The 22,578-nt window shown below is 37.1% G+C and overlaps 1 protein-coding gene across 1 annotated transcript; it reads left to right on the forward strand.

Annotated features, from left to right (window-relative positions):
- Positions 1 to 234: 234 nt before the first annotated feature.
- On the forward strand, positions 235 to 22,144 carry LOC130432352 (tumor necrosis factor receptor superfamily member 11B-like). The gene is made up of 5 exons (XM_056761671.1): positions 235 to 401; positions 4,591 to 4,954; positions 9,612 to 9,821; positions 16,954 to 17,178; positions 19,032 to 22,144. Exons 1-5 carry the CDS (start codon positions 333 to 335, stop codon positions 19,421 to 19,423), a joined length of 1,260 nt encoding a protein of 419 aa, XP_056617649.1. The 5' UTR covers positions 235 to 332; the 3' UTR covers positions 19,424 to 22,144.
- The last annotated feature ends 434 nt before the right edge of the window (positions 22,145 to 22,578 follow it).

Genomic DNA, 22,578 nt, shown 5'->3' on the forward strand with positions numbered 1-22,578 from the left:
ATCAATCATCGACAATATGTGATGAAAGTTATTTAATAGCATTTATTACTAATAGTAAATTAACCTTGCAGCAATAGTAAATGACATGCCACTGATATAAATATCCTGAAATATCCACGTCATTGTTTGATTCATGAAGGAATCCCGTCAACACAATTCCCGAATAATCTAAAAATACAACCTTATTTCATCCCTATTTTATCAAAAGAACACTTGCCGCAGGTAATGATTTTTTTCCCTCAGACAGCCAGAGGATGGAAGGCATTGCCATAAAGTGGGTGGGCACATTCTGACCTTATCCCTAAAACTATAAGTGTGGAAACGATCTTTCCATGCGGACTTTCGTGAGACGTATGCGTGTGCTGAATATGCCTCCACCGACAGCAATGAAATTACAGATGGTGAGTATGATGATCTGTCTGTCTGTCCGCTGTCAGAATTGCGCGATCCCGCATGAGACCATTTGCTCCGTTTTTGCCTCTCTTGTCATTTTATGATGCTTATTTCTTTATGGAAACCAGTATAAACAGAGGATGACAGAACTTTGCGTTTGTGCTTTTACCTAGCAGACGCATTTATCCGTCGTGAAGCGCAGGTGAATGAAGCGGCTGATCTCTACATCTTTTATCGGGGATGCGTTCGCGTTATAACTTATCTAACCATTTCAAAAATAAACTCTTCGCGAGCTGCCTTAATGAACTGCATCACATGCGCGTTGGCGGTGAGAACGCGCCAAAAATCAAACGTTACTTTTTGGATGCTCACATTTGCGCGGTCTAGTTCGTCAGCTCGTTTGGTTTTGAGACGTTCATTTTAAGGAAACGTATTTTGATTGATTCTAGGCTGTACAGTGACGATGTTGTTTATTGTTTAGCTTCCTAGAAGCATTTGCATAAAGATGGTTTCTGTGAAAATGCCATATTCGTATGAAATGCTGTGACATGGTTTATTATGGATAGAAGTAACAGCTTATGAATAATTTAAGTGAGTTTTACAGATAATGCCATAATATGTTTATAACAATGCTTATTTGTAATAAAGGCCTGAGTTTAAATATTCAAGTTAGGAAAATTTGTGCTTGGTATAAATTATGTGACCTATTTATATCCCATATATAGCACAGGTACATCTGTAAGTTTTACATACATTCTAAAAATCATAAACATCTTGCAGCCTGTATGTATACGACATCTGATAGACTTCTCAGAGACTTCTCAGTATAGATGAGCATCTGATAGATGTCTGCCAGATATATGTGTGCTCATGGATGAGTCATTTGTATGTCCTATATGCATGCATGGACCCGTTTTTTTTTTTTTTGCGCAGGCTTTTGATGTAGATATTAATGTGACGATGTAATGACGTTTTTTCTTGACGCGCTTTGCATGCGCGGGCACCCGCGGTTTTTTAAATTTGCATGGATACATGTTTGGCAGATATTTTTTTGAAGTACCAAACATGCTGCCAATAGACTTTCCATGTGGTCTGTCCTTTTTTGGAAAGTCGTTCTTATGTGGGTTCCCATGGAGATGCTCTTTAGAGTAATGCTGGTTAAGCTGGAGTTTGATATGGAAACACTGGTGCTGTTATCAAGCTGATTTTTGGACTGAGTGAAACTATAAGTACTTCCCTAAAAGAGTCTCTCTGTTTGGCTGCTGATATCCCCTAGAATGGGATACAAAGAAGGTAGACCTTCACACCATCACGAATTGGGAGATTACAAAGGCACTGGAGACATTAAACAAGATAGCGGCAGCGTTTATTTAGTCAGGAACAAATAATTGTGATAGGAAGAACAAAGTGTCAACTTCCTCTTTTATAGCAGCGCTAGTAATGTCAGCAGCTGAAAGCCGTTGTTTTCTTTGTTAACTGTCCCTTTTAAGGGGATGAATGAAGGAAGAGGTGCTGGTTTTCTATCATTCAAACTACACCTGAAAATATACAACCTTTGCAGATTATATTATGTGTAAATGAATGTGAAATGATTTATTTGGTTTGTTTTAATTCCAAGTCAGCACAGAAAATACAGAAACTCATGTACTCTAAACCAAAAATCATTTTATTCACTAATGGCTGGATTTGTAGGCCTACCTGCTGACACCTGTCAAAATTTGCAGGTTAAGAGTAGAGTTTAGTCTATGTTTTCAACATTCTGTATAAGGATCAGCATTGTGTCCTCCCTTTGACACACTGATGAGTCTTTATATTAGAGTTATTTTGCTCCGACATCTCTAGATGTTTTGACAGTTCGTGGCCTTTTTTATTTACATTTAGCATCATACTACCAGAACAGACTTCTTAGTCGAGAACCGCTGCTCATTTTTCTCATTTGTTCTGGAAATCTTGTCTTTCTGACGTATATTCATGGCAAGCGAGATAAATAATTTTATTGAAGAAACTGATGTAGCATTGATGACATAAATGTGGTCTGTGCTTGTTTTGTCTGCTACATTTTTTCTTGTACTATGGCAAATTAACCGGCAGACATACAGTAAGTTGTTGGTGGGCTAGTTTACTCTGCTATCCTGTACCCAGTGCTGTAGCTAATTCTCATTAAATCCGGTATCGCTCTCGTCCCCGTGTTGTGTGTGAGGCTTTATGATGAAGACGTAAGAAGAACCACAGACGTATTTCATGCCAGGCCTCCCAGACGGTGACCGGATAGCCCACAGGACAGGAGACAGCCAGCTAGGCAGCATTTTAGTAAGGGTTCGACAGTGATGTAGGTCTGAATGATGTAACCCTATAATTTCATTAGGAAGGCCTAGTATTGTCCTTTCAGACCACCTGCGCTCAGAAGCGCAACGTGATTCCGACGCGCCGCTCCAATTTTACTAAATAGCTTTTTACAAGCTTGTTTTCTGTAGAAATGCAGAATTAGTCATTCTGTGGTGAACGCACACTTTCTCATTTATTAGGTATGTACTGTAGATGCTTGTTGAGTGGTCTTCCATCATTCTTGGACCTACAGGGATTTTGCATATTCATTTCAGTATCATGTTTTGCAATTGCAAATGTTTTGCAACTGCGGTCTCGAAACTCGGGAGTTTCTTGGAGAGTCTTGTTGAAAAGCACCCTACAGTACGTAGGCCTGAGATAAATGCAGCATACCTTAAGATCAGGCGTTTGAATTCAAGGTCAATGGATTCGTCTTTGTGAGTTGCCTTCAGATCTGTTGAATGGTGTAATTACAACTGTCAGAGACTCTATATTAGTATGTAATTTCAGGTTAGAGCAAACACTTCTTTGTCAAATGGCAACCTTGGCCGGGAAGCCAAAAGGCTAAAAGTTCACCGGCTTGTCCAGTTTTCCACTCTATAACTGCGGCACTCCATGTGCTAAAAAATGAGTTAAAGGACTTAATGATTTCCTCACAGAGTCCCACCACCTGCTGTGGAGAAAACAATGTTTGGTCTGGAGACTCAGCCGAGAGGGATTTATGGGAAGCTTGGCATCCTCTCTCACTCCGTCTCTTTTAGTGCTCGTGAATCTTGCTCATTTGACAAGAGCCAAGAGCAGTCACTCTATGGCCTGTGAGATATCCGGAACGTATTGTTTGTCATGGAAGCAGTGTGAGAGGGAAGTCCCCAATCCACAGAGAAAATTACTATTCACTGATGCTTTGCGGAGGAGATCTTCTGCTGGATCTCCGTCAACAGTTTTGGGGGTAACACGTTTCAAGCAGCGCACACGATGTGACTGGATTACTTTTAGAATTTAATAATAAATGTACAATCATATAACCAGCTGTATATATAAACATTACTGTTATTGGATTCTATTTAACTAATTGTTAAATCATTTTATATATATTTGAAAATATATAGAATAATGCATTGTTAATATAGTACAATATATTATTGTAAATATGGAATTGCCGCTTTTCACATATTGAAAAATATAAGCACTTAATTCTAATATATGGAAAATTTATTATTTAATAATTTGCATTGTTTCTTTCTGTATATTCCCATATTTATGTCTTATAAGGGGAGAATAAAGCCGTTTGACAGTGGCAACTGAACCTTGTAACTTTTGATCTTTTGTGGTAATGCATCTATACCACTAGGTGTCAGTGCAACATGAACAAAAATGTAGAATGCTACTTTTTTCAGTTTTCATGAAACATACAGCATGAATAACACATGCTCTGACAAAACATAAAACGTTTTGAAAAATACTGTATATAAAACGTATGCAAGTACTGATGTGTTTGATGAAAAACTGATGGTGAACAGAAATTATTGCTCTTGCGGAATCCAGTTGTTATTTGTAGTTATTAAAATAGCAAAATTGTGTACTCTAAAGGAGGAGTAGTTTCAGACAGCGGTAAGCAATAAAAAAAAGGAAAAGAAAACAAATTGAATGCATTTCTTTTTATGACTTTGTACTTTGTAATGTGTATATTTGCTCTATATCGAATAACTTGCTAACTCTGTAATGTGTAACTTTTTTTAAACGTTCTCCAACACTGTTTATCAACACTAAGCATAACATTATAAAAATATATGGTGGCATTGGTGGAAGAGCTTTTTTTCAGCATATTTCACATGAGTCTATTTTATCTACTTGTTCTCTTTGTGTTCTCAGCTTTTTGCCGTGTCTTTTGCCTGGGCCTTCCATGAAATACCCAAATACCAGCACCAGGACCCTCTGACCTCTGAGATTCTGCTTTGTGATCAATGCCCACCCGGCACGGCAGTGGAGCGCCACTGCACCGCAATGGAACCCACCGTCTGCGTCCCCTGCCCGGAGAAACGGTTTGCGGAACAGTGGCACTGGGGAGACAGCTGTCAACACTGCACATCTGTCTGCAAGGAAAGACAAATCGTGAGAAGAGAGTGTAACAGTACTCACAACCGGGTCTGTGAGTGTAAACCAGGGTACCATCTGGTGGTGGAGTTTTGTGTCCGACACACTGCCTGTCGGCCTGGATTTGGGGTCGCCATGCAGGGTAAGTAAACATGTGTTCTATGACTACTATGTGCTAGAACAGTGGTTCTGCTAGGGATGATTTAGGACTTTTCGGTTGTACTTCAGCACTGATCCAGGACAATGCTGGTGTGTGTGTTGTGTAAACGTATACAGCAATATCCATAGAATTAAACGTTGAAAAGTAACCATGAACTTCATTGACTCGGTATATACTGTATATGCTCAGTATATCCATTTCTTAATATTTTTTGTCTCTTGGCATTTACGGAAATACCCTTTTCTACATCTGCTGTAGAACAATATGCAATTTTATAATTACAGTGTGATAAGAAAGACAATAATTTTTACAGTTTGTAGTGCTGATGAACATCTTATGGAAACATACCATGTATCTTAATACCAATTGTTTTATAATTTTTTTATATAAAAAATATAGGCAATCTTACACTACTTAAAAAACTGCTAAAACCAGCCTACGCTGGTTGGCTAAGATGGTGAAGCAGGTTGTTTTAAGAGAGGTTATGGCCAGTTTTTTTGCTGGTCTAGCTGGTTTATCTAGACCCACCCGTTAAATACCAGCTTGACCAGGCTTGAAGACCAGTATAAACCAGCTACTGCCATCTTAAACCAGCTAAGACCAGCAAATTTCCATGCTGGCAAGGCTGTTGATCACCAGCATAACCCACAGCTTGACCAGCTGCTAAAATGTGTAAATATTGTCCAAAACCTCTCTAATACTAGCCTTAAACCAGCCAACCAGCTTAGGCTGGTAAGCTGTTATTTTTTCAATAGGGAAATAAACATAAATACTATAAGGTTGGAATATAGCCTTTGATGTCAACAGCACAAGTTATTGGAAGTGCTTTCTCATCGCATCTAAAAAATATCATTGGCCTGTTTGTTTAGCTATGCAAAATATTTGACAATGTAGCGTAGCTACACACAAACATTTCTTTCGTTAATATTATTTAGCCTTGTCTCGCTAGTAGACACTTACTCTGAGAGAACAGACCTGTAGTGACTCACCAATCACAAACCACTGTGGTAGTTGTGACACGCCACTTACAGATCTCAGAGTTGCAAGATTTGTTCTTGGTTAAAAATTTTACTCATTTTTTACTGTTTTACTCATTCAATCATCTGATTTACCAGTTTCACACATCGTGAGAATCCCTCACTTCCTGTGGCCATCCAGTCAGTTTCTATTACTGTTAAAAGGCAGCCACAGAGGTTTAAAACTCAAGATGGTTATCTGTATCAGTCAGCCGACCCTGAATTATAACCACAATTCTCTCATATTCCTGCTTTGCACCATTTTTTAATCCAGTTTGTATTTTCATATAACCTGTTTCATGGTTAAAATAACACATTCGTAAGGAAGGAACGTAAATGAGCAGTGGGCTGATACTTCCCCTAAACTTTCACTGCAGGCCATCGCTTGAGTGTGTTTGTTTGCGTGTGTTGTCAGGGTATGTGTTTATCACGCTGGACGTTGTGTCAGTGTGAAAGCCCAGCGGTGGCTTGGTTCCAGCAGAGTGTGTGGAAGTATCACTTTCCATTCTTCGTAATGGAGATCTGAGTGACACTGGTATTCATTATACAGAATAACAGAAGTGTTTATTATCACATTGGCCTCCCCACTCAGACTCCAGCATTCAGCTAACTAGGATGATCCGTCACGTATTGTGCAAGATCCCAGATGACTCTCTTTTTAATTAGGCCCAACATTATCCTGTTTCTCTGTGAATTGCTGGCTTCCCGGCCAAGAAATAACTCATCCTTAGAGGAAATTCACTGGCCAAAACCTCACTATATTAAGATATCTGAGATGGTAGGGATGTGGATTTGATTTATCTTCAAAGCAATTTGGTTGATGTGCAGGAATTTTTGTGTTTTGAACAAATTAATAAATAATAAAATAAATAAAGGAGATTTGTTAATATCTGATATTTTCACAAATGCATTGTCTGGTAGGCCTATGGTCATTAATTCACATATTTTTGTTTTCTTTTTAATATATGACCTTTCTGTTAACTCTCTGCCTGCCCTTGACGAGTTATCTCCTGATTTAAAGGAGTCATTCGCAGGAAGTATGTGTTTTTCTTTGTCTTTTGTGTGTTATAAGTTGCCCATGCATGTATCAGACACGTGAAATTGCAAAAATTTGTGTCGGAGTATTTTATGTAGAAACAAATGCTCACCCAGACCTGCCTGAAATGCCTCGTGTAACCACACTCCCACAACTTGACGTCAGCTCGTGGAGTGATTTGACTAAAAACGTCCAAATCTACACACAAGTAATGTGGGCGGTCTTGTAAATCTTATTATACCGTCGCAGCCTGATGTTCCGAATATTTGAAGAGGCGTTACATTTCTGTGCAGTATTCGACCAATCACTACGCGCTAGTGACCTGACCAATCATAGCAAACCTCAGAGCGATGAGCTTTGTAAAATATCAGCGCGTTTCAGAGATGCAGAGCTAAGAGAAGTTACAAACATGCACGGTATGCGGAAAATACCGCGTTTTTTAACCTTAAATCGTGGATACACATTGTATTACATCTAAAGCAAACAATAATATTCGTTTTAGCAGAGTCTTATGACCCCTTTAAAATCCAACGGTTCCCCGCCAAAGACGAGTTATTACGGAAAGCGTGTTTGTAGTGTTGTACAACAGGTGGCGCTGTTACACATCTTTGGAAAGAACGTATATATTTGATGTGTTTTGGGGGTAAATATTTGATCTATTTTAAATAATAATTTTAATCTAATCTGGGCGGTGTCTTTGACAAAAAAAATATAATTATCTCAGCTATTTAATCAAAATGATGTATTTTTTAAAAAACCTGCCCACATTTAGGATGTGATAAAAGGAAACAATGACGATAGAAGAATACAGGTTAATAACAGAGACTCTGTTATTTCATTTGATATATTAATCGTCCATATATTTATTGCAGAGAATGTACTGTGATCATTGTAGTGAAAATGTTCAAACATGCTGGCGCTGACTGGCATCTCTGAAAAAAAGGCTGGCAGAGAAAGAGGTAAGGTCTCCTCACCATAAGATGGCGACAGAGATTCTTTAAACACAATCTTTGTTAGTCTTGTGAAGTCCTCTTACGATATTATTTCTTATAATCCAGTTATTTATTAATGTCTAAATAAGATGCACTGGACTGATACTAAAATGAGCAGGACATTTTTCACTTATATAGCACTAATGCAATCATAAGCATTTTGACCTGCTAGTGGTGCGTCCAGGCTTAAGCATTCTTGTTAATGTTGCTCATAGTTACAGTGAAGAATATGAACAAAGCCCAAAGCAAAATAAAAACATTTTGCACATAAATGATCACACACCATTTGTGCCACTTGAAAGATAGGCTACTTTAAATCTAATTTTAATTTAACTATTTCTGTCTGGTGGGTTATCAAATGGCCGGAAAATCTACATAGATCCGGTGCAGTAATACCCACAAACCCACACCATTCCTAAAAACGTGACCATCCGCCCCTTACACTTTTGTCTCACTTCCTACATTTTCTTCAGAAAACATACACCACCTAATTGTCAAATGCACTGTATTTAAACTCCTACCTGGTGTCAAATAAGTCAAATCCGCTTTGTAATTTTTAGATCTGACTCATTTTTGACCTGCCCATGTGACTGATTTCTGTAATTGTCATCCTGTGTATGACATTTTTCTCTAAAGTGACTCATAAAGTCTTGAATCCTTGATACAAGTTTCACTTCCACTATGTTTTTAACATCACGTCATGTGGTTGTTCTTCCAATTCAGTTGTGACAGTGCGGAGGCCCATACAGAGTTCTCTTTGTTTTAAAAAAGGGAAATTTTTGTACCTATTTCTAGTCTGCTGTGGTGAGCAGGAGTTTCGTTCCACTTAATCACATTCAATAATGCTAACATTTACAAGTTCCTTCATGTATGTCAGATTTGTCAGATTTTCACTTCACAATTCTCATGACTCGAAGAATGTACAATAACAATATCAAATAATGCTGTCAACAAAATTCATATTTGATTCAGTTTATTTTGTGATTTCTCTTTTTTGGCCAGTGAATAACATTCAGGTGTGCAGGGATGCAGAGAGAGAGAGAGTTTGTTACCACTGTGAATCTGTGAAGAGACAGTTGTCCATAGAATGAAAATTCTGTCATGAATTGCTTAACCTTGAGTTGTTCCAAACCTGCCTAAATTTAGATGCAATATTGAACACAAACAAAGATATTTGGAAGAAGGTTAGCAACTGAGATTTATGGGGCACCATTGACAGGCATTAAAATGGTTGTCAAAGGTGCCCCAGAGCCCTTGGCTTTCCTAAATTCTTCAAAATATTTTCTTTTGTGTTTAACAGAACCAAAAAAATATATATTTCTACTATGGTAGTCAATGGTGCCCCATAAATCTCAGTTGCTAACATAACAAATTTTCATTTTTGGGTTAGGGTTTGGGCAAAACTTTAAATGGGTGCTGAATTATTTACAATATCATTCTATGTGTAGAATTAACACAATATGGATAATTGTGGCGCTATATTGTGACAAACTTTTGAACCAAGACTAATGCATTTTGGGGTATTGCTTTGTTTTGATTTTCGGATATCAAATATATTATTGTGCATTAAATGGGTTTGTATATGTTTCATACAGGCACTCCAGACAGAGACGCTGTGTGTGAGAGATGCCCATCGGGTTATTTCTCCAGCACATCCTCATCTACAGAGCCCTGCGTGCCACACAGGGACTGCAGTCAACTGGGACTGAAAACCTTCAGATCAGGAACGGCCACTCAGGACACTCTGTGTGAGACGGACAGTGAAGACTTTGACTGCTCACATCAACACATAGAGTGTAACACAGGTAAACTTCAACAAGCTTCACCACTCAAAACTCTTTTATCTGGTCAGAAGGGCTTGGATTGAGGCTAACCATTTGCTAAATTTTTTCATTGAGAAAGGTTTATTTAAAAATGGGTGTGTTACAAAAATGTGCGTGCATTTCAACAATTCCCATCAGAACACTCTGTAAAAAACAATTAAAGTAAATTAAACACATCATCAGGTCAAAGATGTGGCCTGATAAAGATTTGAGTCACAGATGAAGGGAGGCAGAGGGCAGAAGACTCATATTTCTAAAGAACTTCAGACAATGTGCCAAAAAGGTCATTTTGCTCATTTGTTGAACTGAAAAAGTCTGCCAAATTGCACAGCTTCTTACAAAAACAGCTCCATGGGCTACTGTAGAACCTTGGAAGCTATTCTCTTTAGGGCTTTTCACACATAGTCATAGCAAGAGACAGTCAGTGACCCCCCCCCCCAAACAAGCAATTACCTCATATCACAGAGATGTGTACAGTCACAGAAACTCGTGGCTTTGCATAAACAGTTTTTTCAGCTTTTGAGGGAAAAGTAGTTAATGCCATAATTAATAATGAAGATGAAGCAAAACACGCGAATCAGATTTGTGGGGATTTTTTCTCTTATGCAAACCAAAAGGCAGTCATCACGCGATGACACACTGTTTTTATTCAGTCAGTTTGACTCTGCAAATATGCAAACAAGAACATGAACCCAGAGTTAAGTGATGTAAAGTGTGAAACATCAGGTGGTACCAGAAAAACACTGGTATATTATAAGCAGTGAAACTGATAAGACAGGATTTTGTTTATTTGGGGTTTGGAATAACCCAGGGTTAACCATTTTAATTGTGAAAAGCCGTTTTGAGTGTTTGTCCCCGATTAACCTCTTATATAACACCAGGGGCCCGTTTCAGAAAGCAGGGTAAGTGCAAACTCAGAGTAAGTCAACCCCAGAAAACGGAATACTCAGGGTTTTTGGTTTCAGAACGCGAGGTATGTCAAACCCGCGACCGCGGAGTAAGTCAAGCCCATTTCAGAAATCGAGGTATCTTATACTCCGGGTGAGTAACCAGAGTAACCTACTCCGTGAACCTAACCTGGTCGGGAGCAGGTTTTATTCCGCAAACGCAGGGTTTGTTACAATCTCCGCCCCCTTTTCGAAGCGCGAGCGGGTTGAAATGACATACGTCATATGTTTATTGATTAGAGTTCCTAATCGCGCTCTATTTAGTCACACAGAACTTAAAATAGCATGTTCGTTTATTCATGAACCCATAGATGAGGAAGCTGCATTAATTCGCAGAGAATTATATTTATGTCGGGAGAGAATTCTGAGGCCCCGTTTGGACGTTTTATCTTAACTTTTAAGGCCAGTTTAAGAAGTATATTTAACATTTCCCAATCAGTCATCCTACTAGCAAGACTATTTTATTTCTTTAAACTTTCCTGAATGAATGATGTTATTGTATTTCTACCACGGCGCTTTAGTGCCACGTTAAAAATAACATAAATTCAAGATTACGAGAATAAAGTCAAAATGTTACGAGAATAAACTCGTCGTAATACGTATTTTATTTTCGTGAAAGTTGTAGTTTAAGAGTTTAAATTATGTTTAAGTACGTCATCTGAATCAGTGAGTTAATTCGTAGTTCATGTCAGATTTTGACATTTCGACTTTATTCTCGAAATCTTTTTTTTTATATAAGTATAGGTATATTTCATATTCAGCTGCTGCCAAGATCTTTTTATTGCAGAAGGATTTCACCTACATGAGAGCAAGAGAGTTAAATATAATTTACATTTTCACAGTTTCAACAAAATAAATATAAAAGTGATTGACATATAAACTTGCGCATTAACACGTGAAGCACTTTTCTCCCACGCCAACTCTCTTTCTTTTGCTGCTGCGGCTGTGTTGCACTTTTTTCTAAATATCTGCTCATATTCACTATACGCTTGTAACAGTTCCTTCAATTTGATTGGCGAGAAATGAACAGAGCGCTTTTTGTCACGTGCCGTTGCCATGGTGAATCGTGCTATCTTCACTCAATTGATGATGGCTTTTCATCGCCATGCTGCACGCGCGTAACCTAGAGTGAACTTACTCAGGGTTGATTAAACTAACTCAAATCAGCTGTTCTGAAACTGAAAACTCAGAGTAACGATTCTCTGAGTAAATCAACTCAGGGTTCAGATTTTAACTCGGTGTTGGTTGAACTTCCTTATTGAAACGGGCCCCAGTAAGTTTGGAAAACCCAAACATATCTGTTTATTCAACACCTTTTCTAGATTTCCTTGGAAAGCTGTTAAAACTTTCCTGTGAAAATCCTTGGAATCAATTTCGTTTTTGGTTAGTGATACGAAATACTGTACATTCAGATGTCGCACACTTCAGATGTCTCACTGATATTAATAGAGCTCTGCTTAATATAGCAACGATACATTTCATTGGAAATGGCTTTGTAATATAAAGTAGATAAAACATGTTTAAACAAGTGTAATGCTTTTACAGCTGGCAAAATGATAACCAAAATAATCAGTGATCCTCAGTTTTCCAGTCGTTTTCATTTGACCTGATCTGACCTAAGTTAAAATGAGCGTTTAACTTATATAACTCCCATCCAATGGTTTCACACGATGAAGGCCAGAGCAATGCGTCATTCAGTTTACACTCATCCCCAGTAATGACATCTCTCCGAAAGTCTCAACAAAGACTGATGATATGTCTAGTGCAGCAATGTTGTAAGCAGTTTATGCACACATAAACGAGTATAGTCAATGTTGAGTTCAATTCCCAAGAAATACCCATAGTAATGAATGTTTATTTTGAATCATTGGTTACCATGTAAAACATAGAGAACAGAAAAATCCTAAAGAGCTTTACCCTGTCTACACCAACAAGGCCTTTGTCACATTGCATCCCACCGCTTCCAGTGTGGACAGAATTTCTTATTATTATCAATGGTTTCAAAGCAGCGACACAAACAAACGTTACTGCACATGCACGCTTTTGTGGCCTAAACGTAACTTCCAGTACTCATCTGCAAAGAACAGATTCCTTGCAGATTATTTCTGAGAACAAGCAAAAGTAACTAGTAAATGACATTAGCTAGCAAGTATCTCTAGTCAGTATTATTTTGGATTGCAGTAGAAAAAAACTTTACTTGGCTAAACTTAAATAGGACAAAGTTAAACAAACCATCAAACAAATAATTTATTCAATACAGTACAAAAAGATTCAACAAATATTTTTTAGGAGGATCTATTGACAGAAATGCAACAGAATATTCAAACTATTTATTCAGAGGTGTATAAATATCTTACAAAATGAACCGCTATGTTTCTAGTACCTTAGAATAGGCTGTTTACAGTATATCTACATACAGAGCGAGCCTACATGCATTGAATTCGCCACCATGTTCTGTGCATCAGCCCTAAACGGACAAACAACTCTACAATGCGTGTTTTCCTCTCCCCTGCGGTATAGTGGTGAAACGGATCGCGGATGATCCGTGATCTGTACATATCGTACTCTATGGTTCGGAATGCATTTGACCCGTTGATTAAATGTACGTTTATTCATCATTGAGTAAGAGAGTAAAACGTGCTCTCTCTACAGTCGTAGCAGCAATGCCCTCTCGCTCTCTCCAGTATCTGGATGAGTACAATATAAAAGCGGTTTCAGATAAACAATGATGCTCAAAACTGCTCCGTCACACTGCTAATATTAGAACAAAAACAACAACATATCTTGGTTCTAACAAACAGAAAAACCAATGTTACTCACATACTTCGAATTCGAATCAAAGCAACCTCCTCGGGGCTGATTTTAATTCTCTTCAACAACCATCTGCTGGAAAGTATCTCCATAGATATCTATGAGTATCTCAGCTAAAAGCCTTAGTACCCTGGAAAGTCTTTATAAAATTAACGCATGTTAACGACTTTTAAGCTTTTTTTTTACTTAAAATCCTCAGACCGTTTATTGTATGTAATAAATAAGACATCGCTCTTCCTACAGTCTTTCTAATGCCCGCATGATCTCTTCCCTGCGTCTTTATGTAGTATGGTGGCCACCATCGTACTTGGACTGAGCGATTTGTTGCAAATCTGTAATACAACGCTAGTGGCCACTGTAGATCAAAAACTGTGCCTTCTAAACAACTGTTACACAAATACATATAAATATAAATCGAAGAAAATATAAATAAAAAATACAGTATGAATAGTTATAATATTAGCCACTAGCCAGACCGATCCACAAACACAAGACCGTAAGTTAACTTCGGGCCAGGCGCGTCAAATATTTTTTTTCTCCAAAATATAAAATTAACTTTGACACTTAAGCATATTATGGCAAATGGCATTACTGTATACCCAGCATTTTAACCTAAATAGCATTTAACCCATGTGAAAGAACATAACAATCACATTATTATCTTAAGAAGAGAAATTTCTGTTTAAATATTCCAAAAAAACTATATATATATTTATACTGGGAGTCTCTGAAATGGAGTGTCTGGATTTGGCATATACAGTTAATAGCTTACAGTACAGCATGTGACCTGTTTTGGACAAAACATTTTTAAAATGTAGTACTTTTAAAAGGTCATCACACCATGATTTGGCAAACAATTCTTATGACTCAGAAGGGGATCAGAAAACAAAATCTTCAGTTTCAATAGAGCTGGGTCAAAGTGATTCTGACATCACTCTGGATATACTGTCACACGCACGTCTTGAAGGAAAGGATCCAAAGCACTTCATTGAAATTACATTTTAGTCCTTTGTTTCACAGATCAGGTTTCTTGTATTTCTTGTTTAAACAGATTAAACCATGTGAAAGGAAATGCTCGCAGATAATAGTTTCTTGCTTTCACCAAGTGTTCATAGGTGTATGTAAGTGTGTTACTTTGGTTCGGGAAGTGGGGGACACACAAAATGTGGGGAAATTATTTTTAATTGAATCCCATTTTCTGCATTTACAAACGTTTAGGCACTATGGTGATGAAATAATGGATTTTCTGCATGAAGTGAGTGAAGTGCGGATGGAGGGTTGCAAGTGATTTTCTCCATATGGATTTCACTAACAAAAACTTAAAATACCTATGTTTTTCATCGTTTTTGATTGTTTAAATAGATTAAACCATGAAACCATAAAGTGTTTTTATTGTGTAGCTAACGTTGATGTATATGAAGGGGGCAAAAGTGAGCATTGAATGAGAAACGGAGGAAAAAATGTCTCGTAAACCTGATTCTGGGGTCGCTTAAAACGCTTAAGGTTTAATGTACCTAAACAACGACCTGGGAAGCCCACATTTTATGTCAAGCGTTTGTATAAACACTAGCTGCTGTTAAAAGAATGAGACCGATCATCCATTAAGGGCAAACAGCATAACATAGTTTACCGCAACAACAACTAGGCAAGTTGTGCATGCAATTTCTAATCTGATCATGACAAAGTATATTTACATTTACATTTAGGCATTTGGCAGACGCTTTTACCCAAAGCAGCTTACATTGCTTAATCCTATACATTTTACATAGGTATTTGCAATCCCCTGGGATTGAACACACAACCTTGCATTGTTAACGCAATGCTCTTAACACTGAGCTTCGGGAAAGCTATGGGAAAGCCAAAATATATATCATTGGAAAGGTCTAAGACTCTAGATTACAGATTTGGTTGGTGTTTTTTAAAAGAGTAATTGATTCTTTTTTATAAAGAGTGTGCTTAGATTTTTTGTTATCCTGTATTTTTTTTAATGTATTTCTTAAACAAGAAAAAGATAAGCCTTATTTTTATTCTATTTTTTTCAATAAACCTAACAACATACCTTTAATTTTTTTTGTGTGTGTTTTTTGTTGCAATAATCAGCTACGTTTCTTTTTTCAAACGAGACCATCCGTAAGTCTGTTTTCCAAAGAATACATGAGTTACCGCCATTTTTGTTCCAACATGCATTTCCATGTGTAGGCTCAAAAAAGGGCTCCGACAGTTAACAGGTCATTAATACAAGTAAGGTTTGATGTTTGATATTTGGGCTTACGTGGTCGTTGTTCAGGTCATTAAACATAGTACTTTGTCATAGTGAATTCCTATGGAGAATTCCTTGCTGCCATCCATGTGATTGAAAACAACCTTTCAGTGTGCACGCAACAGATTGACACAGGCTGATTGCTCGGTCCTACTTCTCGTTGTTATGACTGCTTGCATCAAAAATCATAACAAACTAATTTGACAGTGGCGGGAACACTTACAGGATTTTGAAAAGTGGAGGGGACATGTCCCAAGTAGAAATTACATCCCTGGGTGTAGGTGTTGACAGGCAAAGAAATTAGTTGTCAGACATTACTTAATATTACATTATATAAAAATATATATATACTTTTAATTCTGCTTAATTCTAATCACCTTCATACACCTTACCCCAAAGCTTTAAGCTAGATACCAGATACAAGTTTTACAATCCTGAATTCCACAGTTAGGGTGGAGATGTGAAAGGTCTAATCTGTTTTAAACATGTTGTAACATGTTACTTTCAGTACTAAAACGTGTGAACCCTGAGGGCTTAAAGCACGCTGCAAAATATAGTGATGGTGATTCAATGCCCAACCTGGTCTCATCAATTTGCTTATAAATAACTATAATTATCGTCTAATACCTAAGCCAAAGATGAATTATGTGTACATATGATACGCCAATGTTTGCTTGTACCTGGGTGGAGAGCAGCCATTTTTAAACGTACAATAAGAGGAAACACTAAATATTTAAAATAATACTGTTAGCTTTAGGGTTTGGGTAGAGGTTAGAATATACACGGACGCTAACATTAGGTTTACGGTTTGGGTTAGGGGAAAGGTTAATGAGACAAATTGCTGTTTAATATGCAAACACGCTAAATTGATGTATCATATTCACGCAAAAATAACTTTGGCGACGAACTTTGGCCTGCGTATTACACGATATTGCACAGCCTGTGTTATTTATACGCAATTCATGCGAATGGGCAGCAATGCCGTGTAACGTTTCGTTTGGCCTGGGCGCAACCATGTGATTCGTTTTGGATATGTGTTTTGTGCTACTTGTTGCGTAACAGTCCCATGCTGATTTATTACATCTCACTGTTCCAGACATCACACTGTGTGAAGAGGCCATATTTCAGTTTGTTGCGTCGCCTCCGCTGGCCTCCATTTCAGTGGAGCGTCTGTCAGAGAGTCTTCCAGGACGTAAGGTGGACTGGAAGAACGTTGAGAGGCTGAAGAAAAGCTGTAGTCCTCAGCAACAGACGCTGCACCTCCTCCGCCTCTGGAGAGAACAAAATAAGGACCAGGACAAGCTCAATAGCATCATTCAAGGTTCGTGAAGGCAGAGCTGAATCTAAATGTCTCAGTTCCATTGTTTTTAACAGACATTTGTGCTGAAAATCTGCATTTGAGAGACATGTCCTTTACAAGTCCACTCAACTCATTTGAAACTCTCGAGGAACTGCGTCTCATGGTGGTGGTGAACTTGTCTACATTTTTCAGCTATTCTTAAGTTTTAAAATGCCCTGCCTTTAAAGCCCACAAAATGTTGGTAATTGTAAATGTGATTCTTTAAAGAGACCTGTTCACCAAAAAAACGACATTCTGTCACAACCCCCCTCCCCATGCTGTTTAAAACCTGTATATGACTCTTTCTTCTGTGGAACACTTAAGAAGATCTTTTGAAGATAACTGATGTTTCCTTAAAATGGGTTGTTTGGTTACCATCGGTCTTCAAAATAATTTCTTGAGTTCTGCAGAAGAAAAGTCATACAGGTTTGGGATGACATGAAGGTGAGGAATAAGTTTCATTTTTGGGTGAACTGCCATTCAAATAGGCGATTTATTGGCAAAGTTTTTTATAGAACATTTCTAAATAAAAACCAAAAGAAAGTCCCAAGCAAGTGATAGATCATACGTAGTGACCGGTATGGTTAGCATGAATACAAGCAAGGAAGTGCAACCATAAGTGGCCATAAAGGATATTTTCATATCCATGTTAAATCTATCAAGCTATAAAAAGATCAGAAATGAAATTGAGATCTTCATTGCAATTGTTACATAACTACAGTATTAAATGTTTTGAAGAATTACAATTCTTTAAACAATTGATGCACCTTAAACACTGCATGGTGAATATTGTAAGTCAATATAATTTGGTGTATTCAGTAAGTTTCAATGCAATAGGGATGCCCCGAAATGACTGTTCTTGGCTACAGGCTCAATACAGAAGTTTACACACTTTTTATTTATTTTGAGTCACAATGTGCTTTTTATGTTTTCTCTTGCTTTTCAAAGAAAAATCAATTACAAAACTTCAATTCGAAAATTTTGAACATATTTATTCTAGCAGATATTATACAAACAAAGCATAATATAACTTTAAGCCATAACTATAACCATATGTGAGCCTCCCATTCATAAATAGCCTATATTGGGCCTATAACTGACTGATGAAAGAACATAATCTACTCTGTACTTTTACACCAAAATGGTTCATTGAAATGAGTGCCAAAATAATCATCCAGGACATCAGCCTGCTTCAGGAAGAGTGTAAGGCTGTTCTGAAAATGAGCTTATAAGTGTTCAAAATATTCTCAACACTGCAAAATATATTCTAAGACAGAAATTTGAGTAAACAGAAACTATTGGATGACTGTTCAATTATTAACAGAAAAAAACATTCATGAAAGATCTCCAACCACTAAGGCTGACTATTTTCTAAGAAGACAAAAGACACACCTTGACAGGTTGTTTAGGGCAGGGAACTGGCCTGGGAACAGTGTGAAAGTCACCACTGTGTGATGTCAAAGGATGTTGGGTGCTGTGGGGCTATTGTCAGACCGCCAGCTAGCGTCTTCAATTTGGAAATAATTTGGTGTCTTTCTCTCACCCTTTATAATCCTTCCACACTGCCAAAATGTTAGCTGCGTGCACGCCTCTCACTTTATGCTGGTTGCTACTTGATCGCATCTTTAAAAGGGTCATTGTTCTATCAAATTGATTCTGTCATTTCACTTATAGTAGCGCAAATAGCAACAACAAGAAAAGCATTTTGGGTGTTCAGACAAGCATGCGGTGCATCCTTTCAGTGCAACACTCTTGTCTGAACTATCTTCAATAATTATGAATCTGAGACAACACAATGCAGGTTTATAGGACTGACAAACTCCTCCTTCTCATAGGTGTGAACAACTGCGAGAGGAAAGTATCACGCTGTGCCAGCGTCAAAAACCTCACTCTGGAAGACCTGTTGATGTTGATGGATAGTTTAACTGGAGAAAAAGTGAGCGAGGAAGACGTACGGGCCGTGGTCCGTTCCTGTCCCTCTCAACGCTACATCCTACAGCTCCTCCACTTGTGGAAGGTTCAGAACAGAGATCAGGACCTGGCCAAGGCTCTAGCTCAGAGCCTGCGCAAACTCCGCTCGAAAGGCGCACGCCGACCACTCTTCAAAACTCTGAAGAGGATGAGTCGCATCATCAGCGCGTCTTCCATGCATCGTATGTATGAGAAGATGATCGTGAGCATGATCCAGGATGGCACATGCTTCAAAACCAAAACCTTCAATGACTAATGATTCCATATAGAAAGATGACTAAAATAGGAGTTATTTAAATGGGAAATGTTGTATATAATATCCATTATTAGTGTTGGGGTGACTGGTTTTGTTGTAAAGATGCTCGTTTCGTTTTTGTATTGGACTGAAACACTAAGAGTCAGAGTCAAGTCCTGGGATGTCAGATATAAATCTCTATTAATGCAGGACTTGGCTTGACTTGTCTTTTCTTTGTAGATGAATCTATGCTCTGTTGAAGCTGTAAATAAAGGATGTTGGTTCTGAATGTAAAATACAATGAAGAGCATTTATGTTTTATTTAACTGTAATTATATATTGTCAGGGGTGTTTTTTATCATAAAATTGAAAATGAAAAAAACATTATTTATCAATTTGTCAAGAAACTGGACTGCAGCAAATCATTTGTCTTTATTTTAAGTATATTTGTGACTGTTTAAATCTATATTGATGTGTATAGGCTACAAAACATTTACAGATATATTTTAAGAAAAAGACATCTTATCTCACGTGCCATTGTAATCGAAGCATGACACTGTCAGGATGTAATGAAGTCTCATTTACATATGCATTTTAAAGGCTGATGTTTAGACGTTGCAGGGCTGGATTGTGGACTGTGTCAGTTCTTCAAACTGCCTAACCCTTATAGTACAGGTACAGTAAGATCTGGTCTCTTGATTATTTTTTACTAATTTAAGCCTACAAAAATAACAAAACTGCCAAAACTAAGGTATAGGCTAAGTGGCCCCATCCATGATCCATCCCTGAGAATTTACAAGTAATAAGTCTTTTTTTTATATACTATTTGTGCTGGAATCCTGGGGCCTCATTTACAGCATGTTTCGTAGAAACTGTCCTAAATTAGATTTTACGATCATTTCTCAAAGTGCATTCGTGTGATTCATTGAACAATAGTATGCAGAGAAACCGTTTTTAAGACTCTCTATCAGATGTGTAATTTTTACATCACAAATGATTGTGAAATAGCGTGCAACCGAACAGTTTTAAATCTCTGCCTTTTGATGATGTCTAAATAATGTTATTGATATATGAAAGGGCACCTGTCAACATCCAAATCCTTTACAAGCAGCAAGAATGACTTATATTTCCACAAACTTTCAGCACTCGGACAAAGTGCATCTGCTCAGACCCTGACATGGCGCTATGCACTTTTCCACGTCAAATACCTTTTTTTATAAATATGAATATGGATTTTTGTTTTATTAATGAGGCCCCTGAAGTCAAGCAAGCTAGTATTGTAATCTTGAAGCTCTTTAACACCCCAAGATGTACTTATTGTTTGTTGCTCCTGTTTCGTCCTCTAATACATGTATGATATTTATACATATCTGTGTGCTGCCAGTGTAAATTTGCTGATTTGTTTTTTTAATGAAACATTTATATTAATCACTAAATCCTGATGGTTAGACGTATTATTTGTCTGGTTATGATCACATGGCATTCATGCAGCATGAGTAGACATACATGAGAGTGTGACAGATTCTCCAAATATGGCTGGAAATGTGATGACTAAATATAAAAACAATTCCTTGAGCCATTGTTTTTTGTAAACATCGCATGCATTACTCGAGGCAATGATTTATCAGAATACGAGTGGCATGACGTATAGGAAGAAATATCGTGACAAATAAGACAGCTTGTTTCTGTTTGACAGGTTTTGGTGTTTACACTTTTGTCATCTATTGCTCTTTGAAAAGCAAAGATGTAATGGAAAAGTTAAAGGGGTAGGTGGGGATCCCAAGATATCCTTGTTTGGTTGACTGATGAGTGTGTTTTGAAGATAAATTAAATATTTTAAGATTATCTTGGGATCTTGTGTTTTAATGTCTCAATAACAATAATAAATAGAAACCATTATTATTAATATAGAGTTTTTATTTCGTTTTTTAGTTTCAGTTTGTCAGTTACATTTAGTTTCTATTTTTTGTTTTTTTAAGGCTGCCAAGTAACAATAATAGTTCATTCAAACAAAATGTACCTGTAGGGGTTTTCTTTGTACCTCTCCAGGTACCTATCTATTATGTACACTTAATAGTACAGTTAAATGTTTTGAACCACAGGAAAACCTTTTTACCTTTTGATTTGCTTACAGTTAATAGGCCTAGAAAAAATCATCTTTTCATTTCCAAAGATCACATCTTTCCATCAACAAAGTAATCCAAATGAATCGAGTGGGTTAATAAATGTCATCTAAAGCAAAACCGTTTTTTTACAGAAATGACACTTGAATTTCGCATTTCTATGTTTTTCATGTGATCTCATGTGAAATGTGGTTTTGGAACACTATCATGTGAAACCTGTGTAAATTTCCATAGATATTATGTCCCTAAAGGGCCGGATCTTTCCATAACCAAACTTTTTACAAAATTCAGTCAGACATTTCAAGAGATGATAACTGAATGCTTATTGTGGATGTATTTGTAAAATATGAATACTAGAGAAGTTAAGCTCTCTCACACATTACGATTACCATAAGTTCCAGTTTCAGTAACATTTACCACTGGGAAGTTAAATGACCTTTAATTTATCAACATAGGATAGATGTATTTCTGTTTGTCTTACATGATAACATCTTTACACCATAGTCAATTCAAAGTGGAGCATGAGACACTGATTTTTTTGTATTAAAACAAAATGTAATTACCTCAAAAGAGAAAAGACACATTTGTCCCTTAAGAAAAAATGAGAGCTGTCAAACCATTAAAAACAATTACTCGCATCAAGAATAAATATTTACATTAATATATGTCTGTGTACTGTTATACTGCATATTAATTTTGTATTTATAAACACATACTGTACATGTATGCATATTTAGGTCATTTTTACATTGTATTTCTTTATATTTATCAATAATTTATATGATAAATAAATGTTTACTATTTTACTGAAATTGATGTAGGTATGTGTATGTTTTAATGTTTATGTTTATGATCCCTACACATATAATATGTGAACACAAACTTTTATTATGGATGTGATTAATCATGATTAATCACTTGACAGTCCTAGAAAAATATATAAAACACATCAAATGGACCACATATAACAAATTTCTGAAATTGCATTTGTACTACAGTTTCTTTCTAATGGTTTCCAGCTGGTCAAATTAATACATTAAGTGTACTTAGAAC

Source organism: Triplophysa dalaica, chromosome 12, assembly GCF_015846415.1.
Source record: "Triplophysa dalaica isolate WHDGS20190420 chromosome 12, ASM1584641v1, whole genome shotgun sequence".
In the NCBI taxonomy this organism is placed as follows: Eukaryota; Metazoa; Chordata; class Actinopteri; order Cypriniformes; family Nemacheilidae; genus Triplophysa; species Triplophysa dalaica.

What these genes read in the sequence shown, in the direction of transcription:
- LOC130432352 (XM_056761671.1), top strand. Translation starts at nt 333, where the DNA reads ATGCGGACTTTCGTGAGACGTATGCGTGTGCTGAATATGCCTCCACCG. An exon ending in ATTTGGGGTCGCCATGCAGG is followed by an intron (nt 4,955 to 9,611) that starts GTAAGTAAACAT and finishes TGTTTCATACAG; the next exon opens with GCACTCCAGACAGAGACGCT. An exon ending in ACACATAGAGTGTAACACAG is followed by an intron (nt 9,822 to 16,953) that starts GTAAACTTCAAC and finishes TCACTGTTCCAG; the next exon opens with ACATCACACTGTGTGAAGAG.